This window comes from Carettochelys insculpta, chromosome 5 (assembly GCF_033958435.1).
Source record: "Carettochelys insculpta isolate YL-2023 chromosome 5, ASM3395843v1, whole genome shotgun sequence".
Lineage (NCBI taxonomy): Eukaryota > Metazoa > Chordata > Testudines > Carettochelyidae > Carettochelys > Carettochelys insculpta.
The window spans coordinates 40,726,316-40,744,390 of record NC_134141.1 but is presented as its reverse complement, the minus strand read 5'-3'; the positions used below and the strand labels follow the sequence as shown (position 1 = coordinate 40,744,390).

The following is an 18,075-nucleotide window of genomic DNA, read 5'->3' as shown; positions in this document are numbered from 1 at the left end:
TTTTACCAAATCTTCTCTTTCACTGCTAGGTACTTTGTTTTGCTAACTCCTATCTCTCTCTCAATGTTCAAGAATTTAGGTAACAAGTTCTGTGAGGACACAATAGGAGCAGAATGCCACAGAATTCTTAAGGGCCTCTCATGATGTATGTCTCCTCGCAGTATGCTGCCCCAGATGTTCAGTCCTGAGCTGAAGCAAAGTGCAGCTTACTGAATTGTCAAAACTACTTCTTATGAAGTTCGGCATTTCTTGAAAATTTCCCAACTTTGCAGTCACTTGGATTCAACAATGCTCAGTTTTAGCAATCTGACACGACAATGGAGTATGGCTGCAATGCTGTTAAGGTTCTATTTTATTTGCAGATTGACTTAACAACAGAGAAACATTTGGAGTAGCTCTTAGTGTCAATTCTGTTACAATGTCTGACAAACTAATGTTGAAAGTTACAATTACGATAAAATTTAAGTTAATTTTTACTTACAGAAATTTCAGGATTGGATAGCTCACATAACAGTTTTTTAGCATCTATGATAGCCTGATATAATCTCAGATATTGTCCATCACTTGCCACAAAGCATGCACTTGGAGAATTGCAGTATGCACCTGAAAAGTATTTATGAATAATCAATTCAATATCTAAGTGAATACATATTAGCGCCTTCTCTATTTTTGGCAAGAAACAAATCACAAGAAATTATTAAAGACTTACACAAAACAGAAGAAAGCAGATTCTATTTCTCACTGACTAATTTGTATTCAGATATAAATCAACATGAGTATTTAACATGTATATTAATGTTTTTGCATAATATTGAAACTTTATCAAAAGGAAACAACTCCAATCCGCTCATTGTAGGTTCTCCTTGTCTGTATAAGTATTTTCAAATCTCCAAACCACTAACATGACATTTTGATGCATTTTTTAAAAAATTTAAATCCAAGGTTTTAAAACAAAGGACAGTCATCTTCTCCTTAATTTGTTAAAAAAAATGATGGGGCCACATAAATAAAAGGGCAGAAAACACACATTGGCTTGTTAAAGGCTTACCAAAATTAGAAGGATCTTTTTCTTAAATTTTAGTTTAGGTTACATTTCATTTCATTATGATATGGAAACGGAGAAAAAATTTAAAATTTCATCATTAAACAGTCTTAAATATATTGCTAGCATCTTTTTTTCTATTCCAGTTGTTTTAACATTTGAGGGGATATTCTAATTACGTAAGAAAACTTACCAAGACAGTAACTGGGTATAAGTGTAGGCAGCCATGCCACATTAGAAAACGCTGAAACATGGAGAGAATTAATCCGTGCAAGTTCAGAAACTCCTCCAGAAAAGGATAAAGGCCCAACTGGGTCAACTCGCCAAAGAATAAGTTCACTATAAACTGCATTGGGATCCTGGGATGTTACACCTGTAGTGCCTCTACTCTGTGATCTTAAAGGTGACTCTCCAGAATTTGAAGCATCATTTGTTTGTTTTGTGCTGTCAACATCCGGTGATCTTAGAGCATTATGATGAGAAGTTGTTAGTAGCAAGGGTAACACGGAATGACAAGCCAGGTCATTAAGATGAAAACGGTGACCACAATATCGAGATTTATGTGAAATACTGAGCACAGTTGAAAAAGCAGATTCCTCTGCGAAACTGACTAGCCACTGGTTTAAAGACCCATCTGCATGTTTTGAAATCATCATAACGTTGGGGGTGAAGATACGTAATTTTAAACTGTTAGTTGATTTACTGTGGCCAGAAGAGATAAGCATAGATGATGAACGTGTTAGGCCAAGGGGCTTCTGTTTGCCTTGCTGAATAGCAAGATCAACATTCTTGGTGCAGGCATACATCACTATACTTCTGCAAAGAGAATTCGCGTCACCTGTTGGAAACGCTACTGGAATTCTTGAAACAAAAGAAACCTAGAGTTAAAGGGGAAAAATAATATGCATAAGAAAAAATGAAGAAGATATTAATGGACTTCTCATTGATTTAAAATACACATTTGAATCCAGAAAAGCCATAGTACCTGCACCTGTCGAAACATACCAGGCTGATATTCATCTAACCAGTCCACATGCCATACCAGCAATGAACCATCCATGGGATGAATACTGAACAGCATGTCTGCATTTTTGCTCCACTCAGTCAATAGTATTTCCATCTTATGATCAATAATAGCAGAAGATAAAGGAACACAGCCAGAATTTGGAAGAGTTTTCTCACTTCCCAGTTCCTTCTTCTCTCGATTTCCTTTTTGATCTTCTCCACTATCATCAGCTTCTAGTAGAAATAAATGGATATACAGTAAAGAAACTCGGGCATGAAAGCTGCATTTGGATTTTAAAACCTTAGAGGCAACACTGTGCCATTATTCAACTCTTCCTGTTAAGCCTCTTCTATACATTTATACAAACATGGAGTTAAATTGAATTTAATCTCTAAATCAAATTAATTCTACATAATTGAATATATTCCTCTAACTGTAAAAAGTATAGTAAATTATATTCTGTATGTCAAGATATTTCACAATACCTTCTTACACATCTACCAAAATAGGTGCAATTAGACATGGATTGGTAATTACACTTAATGGAATTAAATAACCAGTAACCAACTAACAACGTTTTGTGGTTTGTTCGTTTTTTTTTTTAAAGTTGTACTATCTTATTCATGCAAGTACAGCATTTTTTTAAAACCCAAACTCTGGAACTTCAAAGCAGTTGAGAAATAAATGCATCACGTTCCGTTCAACTGGCCTCCTATATCCTTGCCATTTAAAGAAGTCCAAAGCTATGAACAAAGATTATACAATTAACAATTTTAGGAGTATAAATACAATACAGTTTTTAGTATTTTTTTCAGACCAGGCATCAGGCTTTGTGAATACTACAAAAAATAAGGTCAACACACAGTTCCGTTTTTGAAGTTGGAAAGACAAAAGTTTTGGTTGTTTTTAAAACATCCCACTGCAGCGTTTACGAAAACAATGGCTGCATTTTGCTAGGAAAAGAACAAAAAAGAAACACTATTTCTCATGGTCTAAAGGCAATTAATTAAAATAATTGTGAAAGTACATTTTTTAAATCTCCAAATTTATTTAAAAAAAAATCTAACATTGACTGAAGCACGCCTTGAAAAGCTTCATTTTTAAGTTCTTCTGTTGGTAGCAAATCGCTAAAGAGGAAAACAGATGGACTAATGCACAGCTTCTATGTAATCTTGACTCCAAATATTTGATGTCCCATCAGCATGCTCATGTGATCTGTAATGGACACTACTTTAAAGAAGAAAGTTCTAAGATCCTGCAACGTCCAGGATTGCATCCCGTAAGGGGAAGTGTGAAAAGGCCTCCTGAAGGTGTCCGAAATGTCAAATAGCCTCTCAGAACTCAAGTTAAAACACTAAAAAGATCTAAGGCTTCTAGAAACAGCCATGTGAACTTCCTGTCTTCACAAATGGGCTCAGTCACAACAGTCAGTGTTTGCCACTTCACTTCCCACATCACACCACCCTAGCTGACAGGTGTTTACAGCACATAACCACCCACAGCTGCCATTAGATGACAATAACTGGCACTACTAGCAAAAAAGCCAAGAGTGAAGAAGCTTGAAGCGCTCTCCAAAGGAGTGATCCCTTCCAAACAGTGTAAACATAGTAGCAAACAGAAGCCTGTATTATCTCTAAGTCACATTTGAGGTGTAGTTACAGAAATAAGTTCCATTCAGGCTTGTCAATTCAGCTTATTCAGGCTGAGAGAGATATAGGCTTATGTGAACAAAGCTTGGGGCAGATACATATCACTTTTCTTTAAGACATATAAATGTAAAACCTTCTTAACCTAAGTGGAAATTTATATTAATACAATCAAAACTGGCTGTGTCTCTTGGGCTTCTTGCCAAGAGCAATATGACCATTCACACAGTTAAGTTTCAAACAGCTAACTCCCCAATTCTTTGATGGTTAAACAAAAAACCCACAAGGACAGGTACAGGGGTACTTCCCAAATGTATTTAGAGAGATGAGATCATCAGGCCATAAAAAGGCAGTTACCAGTTCTGTAACTGGTGTTGAGATGTGTTGCTCATGTCCATTCCAAGTTTTGGGACACTCTCCTAAAGAGCAGTTGCAAAGCCCTGCCATCCTCCAATGCAGGTGACGTGATGAGCCCACCACCACCTCATATGGGAGGATGATGATGGTAGCCCTTGCACCTTCATTTGGAGGGGAAGGGCAGCAGTGACCAGTTCAGGCACTTGCCCCCACCCCCATAGAAATTATGGGCAAACCAGGGGGCACCGTAAGTGGAGCTGGCATAGGCACTGGCTGGCCAGAAAACCACAGCCGTTACTGCTCCCTGCACTGGAGTTGGTGACGGTGTATGGGCTGGTGCCTGCCCCATCAGCACTGTAGGTCCAATTATGGATGGCACTGGCACCGAAGGGGTCCAGTCCCGCTGCAATAGCGCTGATAATGGTGCCAAGGTCGATGCCAATGAAGCAGATGCAGGCAGCTCCACAATGACCACTGCTTCCTGTCTTTGTTCTGGTGGTGGGACGCCCAGTGACGCTGACAGTACCAAGCACAGGATCAGCAGGGCCCCGACACAGTTAAAGGCATTCCAATGGCCTGGCCCCGCGCCTCATGAAATGCCCACAGGGTCCAGAAGGGCCACTGCTGAGTCACCTGAGAAGCTGGCAGCCAACCCCTATCGTCTGATCAATGGCTACGGTGCCTGCGATGGCTACGGTGTGATCTTTTCAAGCTCCCGCTCCATCTGGAGCTCAAGTAAAAAAAGGAGTCCAACTCCGATGCTGATTCAGAAGCATAGCGGGGCCATCGGAGTTGGCGCTGATGTTATACACGTTGATGACTGGGCCAGTAACAGAGTACAGGACACCCTCAAACTGGCCCACAGTCTGCTGGGTCGGCCCCGGAGCACTCAGTGCTGGCATCGACGTGAGTGCAGGGGTTGGTGCTGGTGTCACATCCATTAGCTCTGATCGCTCCGTTTCAGTGCTACGGTGCCTGTCCGCCATAGACGGAGAAGGACCCAGCACCATCATCTGCGGAAGTCCTTGTGCCACTCAAAATGCCTCCTCTATTGAAGGCAAGTCCAGCACCTGAGGGCTCTGCACCAGCTTCAATGGATGCGCCTCCTGCCATTTGGCAGTACGTACCAGAGGCTTGGACTTGAGGCTGCCCAGCTTTGACTTCAGCAAGTGATGACTCTCATGCCTCCTCCTTTTCATCGGCACCAGAGATTGACTCGGATGGCACCAAGAAGGTGATGGTGCCTACACCTGCTCTTGGTGCTGGAAGTCCTTAGGCGGCACAGTGGTTGACACGCCAGTGCACTTTGCACTGAGGAGGCTCCACTCCTGCTGGAGACTCTTGAGGCTTAAGAGCTGCCTCCATTAAGAGGACTTTAAGGCATGGTGCCCTATCTTTCAAAGTTCTGGGCTTAAAAACCTTACAAACTGGACAGCAATCACCCAAGTGTCCTTCCCCCAAGCAAATGAAACAGGCTGAATGGAGGTCACTTTTGGGCATAGGTTTGCTGCATTTGAACAAGTCTTGAACACTAAGACTAACTATCAAGTACTAAAACTATTTACACTTCTTCAAGAACTATTTACACTACAATAGGCTACTAGCTGAAGAATTGAGCAGAGAAAGCAAGAGCTCCAACAACTGGCAGCGTAGTGAGAAGGAACCGAGTGGTGGCAGGGGAGAAGGGAGACAGGGTGGAGGGGAGAGTCAGGTGGTGCATATATAGGTCACCATATTGGCACCACTCCAGGATGCGCCACACTGACGCTTTGGCTACTGGCTAGGGCAAAAAGCTTCCAGTGACTGGGGGTGCGTGAGCGCACACCCAACTTGGAATGGACATGAGCAATCAGTCGAAGAAGAATCATGTTTTAATGTGTAATGGCCTTAATGAACCCAAACCCACTCTTCCAACTATTATCCCAAAATTGATTAGCGAAGGGAGGGATCAGTACACTGAGGTACTTCCCCTAAGTTATATGTCACTTATTATGGTTTTTATGACTTTGGAGCACACATTCTTGTGGTCTAATGACAGATGTTGTAACAGAACTACTTCCATTTCCAAACTGGCCAATGATTCAACTTGCTCACCATGGACCAGCAATGCACTGATCTGCTTTGAAACCTTTGGGGGAATTGTCACTGGGTACTGCAAGGTCAACTTAAGTACATAAGGTTAACCATACTGGGTCAGACCAATGGTCCATCTGGCTTATGAGTCTATCTTTTGACAGCAGTTGGTGCCATATGGTTCAGAGGAATGTAAGTAATTCATCTCATCATCCTGTTCCATACTCCAATAGTCAAATGTTTAGAGACACCTAGCGATGGGGTTGAACCCATAACCCTCATGATTAATAACCACTGACAAATTTATCCTCCATGAGTGTGTCCAGTTCTTTTTTGGAACCATTTATTCTTTTGGGTTTCACTCTACCCCAGCAAGGATGTCTGTAAGGTTTCATCCTGCTGCACATGAATTTCATAGCATGACTCCCAATTCTTGTGTTTTGTGAAGGGTAACACTTCCTTATTCATTTTTCTCCATACCATTCATAATTTTACAGACATCTATCCGATCCCTCCTGCTCTCTCCAGTCATCTCTCTTCTTTGTTCAAAAGTCTGAAGTCTTTCTAGCACCTCCTCATATGGTAGTTGTTTCTTTCATTGTTTTTGTTTCCCTTCTTTGTACTTTCTCCAATTCTATTACACATTTTATAAGATGTGACAACCAAAACTGCCTAGGGTACCCCAGGTGTGGGCATATCATGGACTTACACAGTGGTATTATGTTTTCCATTTTCTTATTTGCCTCTTTCCTAATGGTTCCTGACATCATTAGCAATTTTGATGGCCACTGCACACTGAGCAGATGGTTTGGGAGAACTACCCACAATGATGCCAACAAATCTTTCTTGAGTGGCAATGGGTAATTTAGACACCATCATTTTGGATGTATATTTGGGATTATGTTTTCCCCATGTGCATTATTGTAAAGTTATAAACACTGAATTTTATCTGCCATTTTCTTGCCTACTCGCACCGTTTTGTTAAGTCCCTTTGTTTTTTCAACATCAACTGTGAACTTAGCTATTTTGAGTAATTTTGTATTCTCTGCAAATATTGCCCCCTTCACTGTTTACTGCCTTTCCCAAATTATTTTTGAGCATGCAGAGCAGCAGTGGTTGCAGTAAAATCCTTGGGAGACCTCACAATTTTATCCTCTACTCTTCGAAAACTGACCGTTTATATCTACCCTTTGTTTCCCATCTTTCAGCCAGTTATTGATACATGGAAAGATCTTCCCTCCTATCCCATGATGGCTTAGTTTCCTTACGAACTTTTAGCATGGGTCCCTGGCTTTTGGAACGTCCAAAGAACCCTATATGCACCGATCATCCTTCTGCAGCAGGCTGACACCCTCAGAAATTTTAAAGCATTGGTGAATGCTAATTTTCTTTTATAAAAGCCATGTTAAACATAGAAAGTTAGAGAAGATTTATCGGTGTCCTACAGTCCTGTTCTTTACCAAAGCTAGGTCTACCAGACTGTAAATGTCAGGACGGTCTCTGGAACCTTTTAAAAACTGGCATTACATTAGCTCTTTTCTAGTCCTCTGGTACAGAGACTGATTTAAGTATCAAGAAAGAAATGGAAGGAGGTATTTCTTGATGTTCTAGTGGCCCAAAGTTCACGTCACCCTTGTTTTCCCTGGGTTAGTTCTAAGCAAAGAGGAGCCCAAGATCAGGTCAGTCCAAGTGGATGGAAGAAACTCACAGGTCAGTGTGATGTACTTACCAGACACATTACCTGAACCCCCGAACTGCCTTCTGAACTCCAGAGACCACTCAAGCTGGAGCATTACTCCTAGTTTTATTAAGCAACCTTTTTTTTCTAAATTTGTTACTGGATGTGAATGGGCCCCATTATCATTTTCTTTCACGCTCAATTTTAAGTAACAGCTACGTTAAATCAAAAGCACATACACACTTAAAAAAACAGTGCTAAAGGCATTACTAATAATATTCCATCCCAGATTCTAACCAAATCCTATCTTTTACACACAGTAATATCTCTGACTTAAGTGCTGGCATAAACTACTCTCCATAAAAGGGGAACTGAGTGTTGCTGACCATTGTTAAATACAAGTAAATTAGACTGGAAAGAGATCAAACTGCATACATCTTAGAGACTCAGGCTATGTCTATTTTAAGAGTTATGTACATTATAAAATTGACCTGTCTTCACTACAAAATGTCATTAGGTTGATGTTAAGGGATCTTAAAGTTGACTTTTCTACTCCAGCTTTTTCACAAGGAAAAACATCAAATTTGAATTTACAAGGTCAACTTAATGCTCATGTAGACACGGCATTATTTAATTCAACTTTTTTGGCCTACAGAAGTATCCCATAATGCTCCCAGTGTGTCTGTTCTGACCATCGCTTTCAACTCTGCTGTTCCCCAGGTCAGCAGGAAGTCAGAAACAGGAAGCAGAATGGGCTCTCTGGCTTCCTTCCACTCCACAGTTGCTGGGCCAAAATGAAATGCTCAAAATAACCCTATCAAAATGAAGTATTTTAACAATACCAAGAAAACAACTTTTCAATAGCTCCAAATTGAAATTTTGAGATTTTTACTTCTCCATTTTACATTTCTCAGGACTGGCTCACTAGTAGCGTGTGCCAGTGGCAGGTTGTAGAAAAGTGGTGCAAAAATGCATTTGGCGTCTGTTTTCAATTAGAGTGGGAGAAATACACTCCGGGATGATGACATCAGATACCCACAAACCACTTGCGGTGCATTTGTTTCCCCACAACTTACTGGCACAGAAACCCAGAATGCAATGGGATCAGCCACACTGGCCACTGTGGAAGTCATGGCAAGTCACACAATCTGTAACTTCTACATCCTCTGAGACGGACAGGAGCACAAGGCACTAGGTATTGGTACTAGCTACAATCGATAATATGGCAACACTGTCCAAATATTATATTTCCAAAAGGTTAAGAGGCAACAATTAATACTTCAAAAAAGTTATTCTCAGCTCAGAGACAGATAAGTTCTTAGCCTGATCTCCTCAGGACTCTCAGTCTTCCATGAAAGCATGCAATGCAGCATATGCAGTTCTGGTGAGTTAGAAAGAGTTCTCTTGAGCATCCCTACCAAGGGAGCAACAATGACTGTTCATGGACCTTCCAGCTTATAATCAGAGCTGTTCCTGGTACACATGAAGAAATGGCAAGCAGGTGGACTGGTGGATTCACCTACTGCCTTCCCAAAGTGATGGTCCAATAAAAACACAAGTTTTTAAATGGCAGGAAACATGATTCAGCTAAAATTTTAAATATGTCATTAAACATGATTTTTTTTTCCTTAAAACTCACTTATAAACTCATGTTAACTAGTTAACCGGTAAGCATATCTGTAAGCATGAGGCTTACCAATGTGTATCAGTTAAACAATTAATCCACCTTTTCAGGTGAACTTCCTATACAAAAGCATTCAGATTAACTGTGCAAAGATTAAGAGGACAGAGTTGACATTAGGAACTCAATCTCAAGAAATACTAACAAATTTTCAACATTTGATTTACCTAACAGAATTACAGCACATTATGAAAAATAAAAATATGTCTACGATATGCATTTTACCTTCATCTGATTTCCCAACCAACTGATTTGACTCTTCAGTGCTGTTCTCTGAAGAATGCTGCTCCAAGCTCTTTTTAAGCTGTTGCAAAAATACATCCATGGATAGGGTAAAATGTAGTTCTTTATTGTTCAGCCAGTGCACTACAAATGGCCCACTCTTTTCTTCATTCTCACCGAGACTCAGAGATGTGATAGAAGGGAGTAGAGGAATATCTGAAACACCAAGAAGTAAACATGATTTCCTTAAGTGGAAGTGGTAGTGGTAAATTGTTTCTCCAATACAAGCCAAAAAGGCATAAGTAATACAACCATGAGTAAATCTAACCCTATTTAACCCTCAGGGATTCAACTAAAAGAAAAAACAGTTTTAGTACCACATACCCTTTGGACAGGGTTTCTTCCATCACAGGCCAAAATCTAAACAAAACCCTTTGTTAAGGCAACATCACCCAACTCTGGCTGTAAGTTAGCTTGTGGTCTTATGCTGCTACAAAATCACCTCTGGGCAGGTTTTTCTGCTCTCAAGGGCCCTGTGTGCCATAGTTTACACCAGAAGAAGCTATCACAGATCTCAGGTGATTGTAGCCTACTGTACATTGTTTTGTAAAACAGAGATTGCACAGGTATTTACCAATTCCCTGTTACTTTACACTATCATACCACCATTCCACATGCAACAAGCACCTCTGAGGACAACAAATATGCTCTTTTCTGCATGAAAACTATTACTGTCTTCAAACTGTTCAAGCAGGTAGTTAATACCAGGAGTACAACAAAAAAATGGAAAACAAAGAAATTAGGGAAAATGAGGAGAGTGTACAGGAAATAAAATCATGGAGAGAAATGCAAAAGCGGACAAGAAATTTTAATTTTTCCCAAATAAGATTTTCTGTTAGCCACAGGGAGCCCATTCTGAAGATGAAGAATTTGGCATTAAAATGAATCAGAAGGGCCAACTAGAATTAGTTTAAGATAGTGTAGCCAGACAAAGTCTCCCCCTTACAAGCCAGCTTGCTCGCTGCCCCCGCCCCCCCACTGAGGAGCACACAGGGCACGGAAACGGCTGCTGACAGCACAGTCTCTGATGCCCTCATTGAGGCCCAGATGTGCTAGCTTATCGTGACCCTGAGAAGCAGAAAGTACAGATAGAAGGCTAACAGGCCAAACTGTCAACAAGAGAGGGGGGGGACCCCCAAGAAATCACCCCAGCTGACATTGATGGATATGATGACCACACAACCATCCCAGAAGGGGAAGTGTCCCACCCACACAAAAAGAATGTCCTGTACTCTCAAATTGCTTATCTTCTGTCTTACAAGTGCAAATTAAGTAAAAAATGCCCTTGTAACAAACTGGCATCACAAAGACAGACCAGTATGATCTGGCGCCATAGATAAGAGAATACGTAACCCAGAGGGGTATAAAAGGTGGGCCCAGCAGAACTCTAACTCTGAGTGCATTCCACCAACTACCTGCTGGTCGGGTCAGGTGATTGCCTCCCGAGGTCCACAACTGGGGACGCCCAACCTCGTATTCGTCTTTCCGCGGAATTGAGTGACCGATCCGGCTTGGCTACGCTGGTATTGAGAGACGCAGAGAGGGCAAGATACACCCATGCTAGGTCTCCGACTTTTTTTGTGCACAGCTAAAGAATTAGAGCTCTGTAACTAGACGTCTTTGTGTCAAGATATCACTGTGTTAGATGGTAACATATCTTTGTATTGGATTGTAACGTAACTTGTTAACACCTGTACTTTGCTAGCATATAAGAAGTAGACAATAGCCTTTTGTAACCGCACGCTTATAACTGTAGCTTAATAAACTTGTAACTAGTTAAGCTCTGAGCCTGACTGCTGTTAACCCTTTTGTCACTGCAACACAGCCGGCACAACAAAATAACTTTAACCATTTGGTTACTACAGCCTGGCCGTGGGTGAAAGTGCTAGGAGCTGCCTGCTCTAACAGTAAAAAAACTGGGTTGCTTAGGACCCAGGGGAGTACCTCACCGCACATTACCCGGCCACCGGCTTACAGATAGTTCACCAAGATGACTGTGAACAAGAATGTGAAGTGCAGATGGACTTTTAACATTAGTATATAGTTACTGAACTTTAAATAATATTTTTGAAAACAACCCTCTTCTCTCCCACCTTACTAAAAAGTCTGTCAAATGGTGCATTGACTTTCCTTTCACTTCACCTTTCATTTTGATTCAGGTGTAATACCAATTCTTTTGAGTTCTTACAATTTGCACGCGGACTCTAGTAAATGTCTTCTAAGGAGCCTTCAAATCACCCCACCTGTCCTCCAATTCTATCATTTCTAGCCACCTTAATTTGTAATCACAGCATATTTGCAAAGGACTAAGATGTATAAGTGAAGAGAGGTATTTGACAGCTGCATGTCATTATTAAGTCTTATGTGGTTTCATGATAAAAATGCCTTTATAAGCATATATAGCCTATGTTATACACAAGAAATTATATTAAACATTAAAATTGTAATGGTAAGCAGTTTTCTGTGCACCCTTAATTTGTACCTGCTGTGCATTAAAATACTATAACATGCTCACATACCTCCCTCCCACACATGCAGTGTTCAGGAAACAAGAGGGAACTGCTCTGGAGCTGCCATTCAGTGTGTGTTGTTCATTATCTGTGGGACTGACTTGAGACATGTGTGTCTGATTTAGAGAAGTGTTGAGAACTTACAACTGACATCAAAGCTGTGCATTAAACAAACGTCATATAATGTTAAGTATTATGAAATACTCAAATCCTAGAAGCCTCAGATTGGGCACCTAAAATGAGTGGATGCTTTTGACCTTAACCTCTCTTAATTCCTCAGCTGTAAAATGGAGATAACACACCCTCATCTCACAGTGTTGGGAAGCACTTCAATAGTTTCGCAGTGAGCAAAGACAGTCAAGTGGAATGGGTAAGTCCATCTTCAAAGCAAGATCTGAATAATGTGAAGTAAATAGCCATGGGATCACACATTAAACCATGAGCAGGAAACAGAATATTGATTAGTTGCCCTTGAAGTCACCCCTTGCACTGAACGAGGCAGAGGCCCCGTGCTCAGGTAAATATAGTACATAAGAAGGAATAAACAGGAATGTAAATTAAGGTTACACAGGTAAGACACACAACACACCCTTCACAGAGAAAAGTCTGCATTGTACCCTTGTGTTCATAAATCAAATGTTCCGAATTACCTGTGGCTGGATTGATGCTGGCAGCAATATGAAAGTGACAAAGTGCATTTGCATGCAAAGGAGTATTCCTATGAACTTCATGAGGATCTTTCTGATGTGGAGAATACCCAGTATGTGCTATGAGGGTAAGTGATCTTCTCCTTCCTCGTCGAAAGGGCCTTAGATTCGACTGTGTAAAGAAAAAGTTAATCTTATTTTGTTCTCAAAGGAAGAAAGGAGGATTTAAACTATACAGTATTTTCTAGAAAAGAAAGTATTTGAAATTCTAACCTAAAGGAAGAAGCTTTTTACAATTAAAAAGTGCACTGGTGAATTTACAAAACTCTATTGTTCGTAACGTACCTTCCCTAGAAAAAGAACTATATATTAAAGGATGTCAGTGTCTTCAGAATCTTGTAGAAAACCTGTTGGTACACAACAGTGCCTTGAACAGTGATAGTAAAATTCAGAGGGTTTTGTATTTCCATGTGCAGGGCAGTACCTGCATTGCTTTCATGATCAAACCAATCAAATTCTGTGTTTTATAGAATTTTTCAAATGGAATACAAACTATACGTTCAAGTTATTTAAAAAAAAATCTTGAATTGGCTACTATCACCAAGTCTCCATGGCAGAATCCATTCATTACCAACCCCATAAATACAATCTAAGACCCACACTCTCAAGCCAGGAGGGACCACCATGAACATCTAGCCTTACTTCTTGCACACTGCAGATCGCAGAACCCCACCTACCTACTTAAAAGGCCCACTAACTTAGGTGTTGAAATCATTTTACTACTGCAGCACACTAAAAACCTAAGTAAGATTCAAATTTTTGTAAGGGGACATGGTCACCTATATGCTGCTGCTGAAGTCAAACTTTCCAAAGTATTAGTAGCCTTAATGGTATGTCACAATTTAATATCATTGGCATGAAAAGCTGTACGAATATCGTTAGTGTAAAAATCTAAAGAGACAAACTTCAGATGTGTCAGTTTAATCTAGTCAGATTTGTCTCCCCTGTATGTTGGGGTTTTACCCCTTCTCAAGTTGTTATTCCCTATTCCTAATTTTGTGGTGGATTGGGAAACAACAGCCTCTCTCACAGATCTGTCTTACAAATGAGAAAACGGATTGTCTCTTGCACTCCTTTTGACTTAGAACATGAGTAGAATTCTCTGTCTTGCATTGTGCTGTCTTCTAGTTTCCAATACTATATTCTCGTCTCCTATTCCAGATCTGGTAAAACTGTTGCTTTAGAATGTGGTAAAACCCATTCTGTGTATATTTCTTTGTATTGGGATTATGCATATCCTGCAAGGCTCATCTGCCAGCACCAGCAGTTAACCAAACATGTAGGCTGTGTCTACACTTGCATTCCTCTTTTGAAAGAGGTATGCAAATGAGGGAAATTGAAAATGCAAATGAAGTGCAGATTTGCACATCTGGCACCTCATCTGCATATTCTTATTTCAAAATAGCTTCTTTTGAAAGAAGAAAACCAGTGTAGACACTGCTCTTTTGAAAGTAAACCCCATCTTTGAAAGAATCCTTCTTCCCACAAAAAAAGGGAAGAAGGATTCTTTCAAAGATGGGGTTTACTTTCAAAAGAGCAGTGGGTACACTGGTTTTCTTCTTTCAAAAGAAGCTATTTCAAAATAAGAATATGCAGAAGAGGTGCCAGATGTGCAAATCTGCACCTCATTTGCATACCTCTTTCGAAAGAGGAATGCAAGTTAGACACAGACGTAGAGTTTCACTATGACATTCTGTTCTACTTCAAACTTTCCCACTCAGACCATCAACCACACCATTTCCTTCTGCTTTATGTTCTTCACCTTGGTGACAAAAGAATATCTGTCTTATCTTACCACTATGCTTGGGCAGAAGTTGTCCTTTTCTCAATAAATATTCAAGGACAGCTCTGGACATGGTTTTACTCGGCATTTTTTTCAGCTGACGGAGGCAGACAGACAAGGCCACTTTCCACAAATACATAAGAGTCCAGACCAAACGCAGTCTGCCCTAAACCTCAAGCAGAGTGGCAGAGAGAAAAATATAACCTTCCCCACAATACCACCACTGCCTTACCAAAGAAGCAAGGGAATATTCCTCAAGTCCTGTGACAGAGGACGTTATCAGAGGTACCTCAAAGCACCATTCTAATTTAAGGTCCATAGTATTTACAAACTAAATGCAATGCTACTCTGCACCATACACCATATTCTCTATATTAAACAAACACTTTGGAGTCCTCTACCTCAGGGGTCAGAATGTGAGTGCAAGCAGGCAGAGAGAATGACACTGGAATATTTCAAATCTCCTCCTCCTGCCCTTTGTAAGTGTGTGGAAGGGTACTATTTTATTTTGCATCTCACCACTCCCATGACTTATGGATTTAATGCAAGAGCCTTTGTCATCCCAGTCATTTATACAAGTGTTATCTCACAACCTCAAGAAGAGAGTTCTGGCCTTAAGACAAATGGGGTAGCGAATCTGTCAAACTACTGTTGTCCCCTTCTCCCTAAGATATACAGGTCTGGGTGGGCTGTTGTTCAACAAATTGTGATCTGAACTGACATTTTCTAGAACAGTTGCCGCATGCAGATTTTAGGAGAACTCAAACTTCTTCTGTATTTTATATGTCTTTACTCAATATATTGTCTCTTTATTTAGGTGACTAGCAACCTCAGAGGCCAAACTTTATCTGCACCTACTAGATGTTTCTTTAAATAAATTGATTTTCAAAACTAACTTGCATACTGAAAGGCATGATAGCTTGAAAAAATGGAGAATACTGCAGACTGTTCAAGAAAATAGATTTACTTCATTTTAAACATTCACATTAGAAACAATTCTAAGAAGTTCCACTCAAACCAATGTTTTAAAAAAGTCTTGCCAAAGAAATTATAAAACATGGCTTAGTCACAGAATTTACTGAGCAATTTTTGTATACAACAATTCTTACCTCTAAAGCATTTTGAATTCGCTCCTTACTGGAAGCATTTCTTTTGAAGTTATTTGTTAAGTTTGCTGCTTCAGCCGAATAGTTGTATCCAGCAGCACATGATAAACTATCATTGGGTAACAAAGTCTCTGCCCAGAGACGGCATACATTATCCTTGCAACAAGTCAGCAGCACATTGCACACAGCGCCACTGAAAGAAAGTTTTAGACAAGTTGAACAAACCAGTTACATTCTGAGCATCCAAATACCCATGTAAAACAATGAAATATGAGAACTATAAAATTTCTAGAATTATGTATCACACTATGACTTAGATAGCATCAAAATAAAAATAAAGTTCTGTAATTAACATAAAAATAAGTGAAACTTTGCACTTTTTAAATATTAAGAGTTTATGCAACAGTCATAAATTCAGCACTGTTCTGTGCTCTCTGCTGCCTCAAGCTTGCAGTTACATAACTATGGAATTATTGGCTCTTTGATTCCAAAATAGAAAACAAGCCATTTGGATGGAATAAGTGAACTGTGAATCAATAGTAACAGAGAGAAAGCCAAGCTAGTCTATATACTATCAAAACAAAAAAGCAGTAAAGTAGCACTTTAAAGACTAACAAAATAATTTATAAGGTGAGCTTTTGTGGGACAGACCCACTTCTTCAGACCAAGAAGAAAAAGAAGTGGGTCTGTCCCACAAAACCTCACCTAATAAATTATTTTGTTAGTCTTTAAAGTGCTACTTTACTGCTTTTTTGTTGTGAATCAATAGTATTTTTTAAGATTTTGTTCTTTGAAGCAGTCTACAAATATTTACAACTAAACCTCTGCATTCTCTTGTAAGATAGGTAGGTAGCATCCCCTTTTTACAGATATGGAAATTTGGACAAATAATTTTGTGCAAGAATATGGCCAAAGCCATACAGCATGATTATAAAACACACAAGATTATAATAAATTCTTTGTGACTACTTCCATGCTTAACCCTCTAGACATTATTTGCATTACAATAGCATCAAGAAATGCCGATGAAGATCAGAACTCCATTGTACTAGGCACTATAATATATTCAAATTCCTTTATCAGACAAGTTTTCAATTTAGTTTAAGAAAAGACACTAGAATGAAAAATGATATGGTGGTTACGTCACTAGTCTGGGGGCATAATTTAATCATATCAGAAAAAGTAGCAAAATAGTAATAAGTATTAAATTGTATATATGCATACACTCTCACTCAACTTAAAGCATTTTCCGATGGAAAATTGCTTTTGGCATGATAATAAAGATACGATCTGATGGTCAATTTAATGACTGCCAACATAGAAACTTAAAGGAGGAAATTCAGTATGTAAGAAGTGGTACACTATGTATGTGTAATTCAAGTGGGCAAACAAAGCCGACATTCAGAGCAAAGGAAGTAGAGGGCAACATAAGAGACACAGTAGATAATGAGAGCACAGTTGTGAAGGGCCTCCGACTGCTGAAGTTACACTGACTGTTAATGGACCTAAAAAAAAATGAGGAAGTGGGTCTGTCCCACGAAAGCTCATCACCCAATACATCATTTTGTTAGTCTTTATAGTCCTATGTAACTGCTGTTTTGTTTTGTTAAAACAGACAAACATAGCTACCAAGCCAAGAGCCTTCTGCTGAGTGGGGTGGGGCAGACATGACAAGTGAGCAGATCTCTATGCATCAGCCTTTGGTTCAGGAATGGCTGGTGCTAGCTACTATCTGAATAAGTATTCACACTGATGAGTTCTTCGCTTAGAGACAGAGTGCCCAGGCACATACTCCCCAACTCCATAAGCAACTCTGTGTGGTTCTATTATTCTTCAGCAATGTCAGTTTGGTCACATTTCAGAATGCTACTTTAAAAAGTGATTTAAAATGTGTTACTTCTCCTGCATATTGTATATCTGCATCATAACCGGTTTAAATTGTACAATTTTTTTTTTTTTGTAAAACTCAGGTTTTTCCCCCACTGCAATCCAATTCTAACCATTTTATGTTTGTAGCAAGACACTTAATTGTCAAACAACTTTTTATTAAAAACCCATAAAGATGGAATTAATAACTTTAAAAAAATGGAAAAAATGAAATCAGAAAATAAACTCAAAATACACAAACATTTCACAGAGCCCTAAATGTCCAGCACAGCTTTAAGTCTTTGCCAGACACTCCTTCCCAAGATCGTCCAGCCTAT

General features: G+C 39.7%; 1 protein-coding gene across 7 annotated transcripts in view; it reads right to left on the bottom strand.

Annotated features, from left to right (window-relative positions):
• The window catches only part of DMXL1 (Dmx like 1), a 155,165-nt gene that overhangs the window by 68,763 nt on the left and 68,327 nt on the right, over positions 1-18,075 (bottom strand). For all 7 annotated transcript variants that reach the window (XM_074994988.1, XM_074994990.1, XM_074994992.1 and 4 more), the window contains exons 8-13: positions 15,875-16,064; positions 12,926-13,094; positions 9,709-9,921; positions 2,028-2,281; positions 1,236-1,920; positions 482-603 (exon numbers count right to left, since the gene is read on the bottom strand). In XM_074994988.1, the coding sequence (XP_074851089.1) occupies positions 482-603; positions 1,236-1,920; positions 2,028-2,281; positions 9,709-9,921; positions 12,926-13,094; positions 15,875-16,064 (1,633 nt within the window). The remainder of the gene's footprint in view (positions 1-481; positions 604-1,235; positions 1,921-2,027; positions 2,282-9,708; positions 9,922-12,925; positions 13,095-15,874; positions 16,065-18,075) is intronic.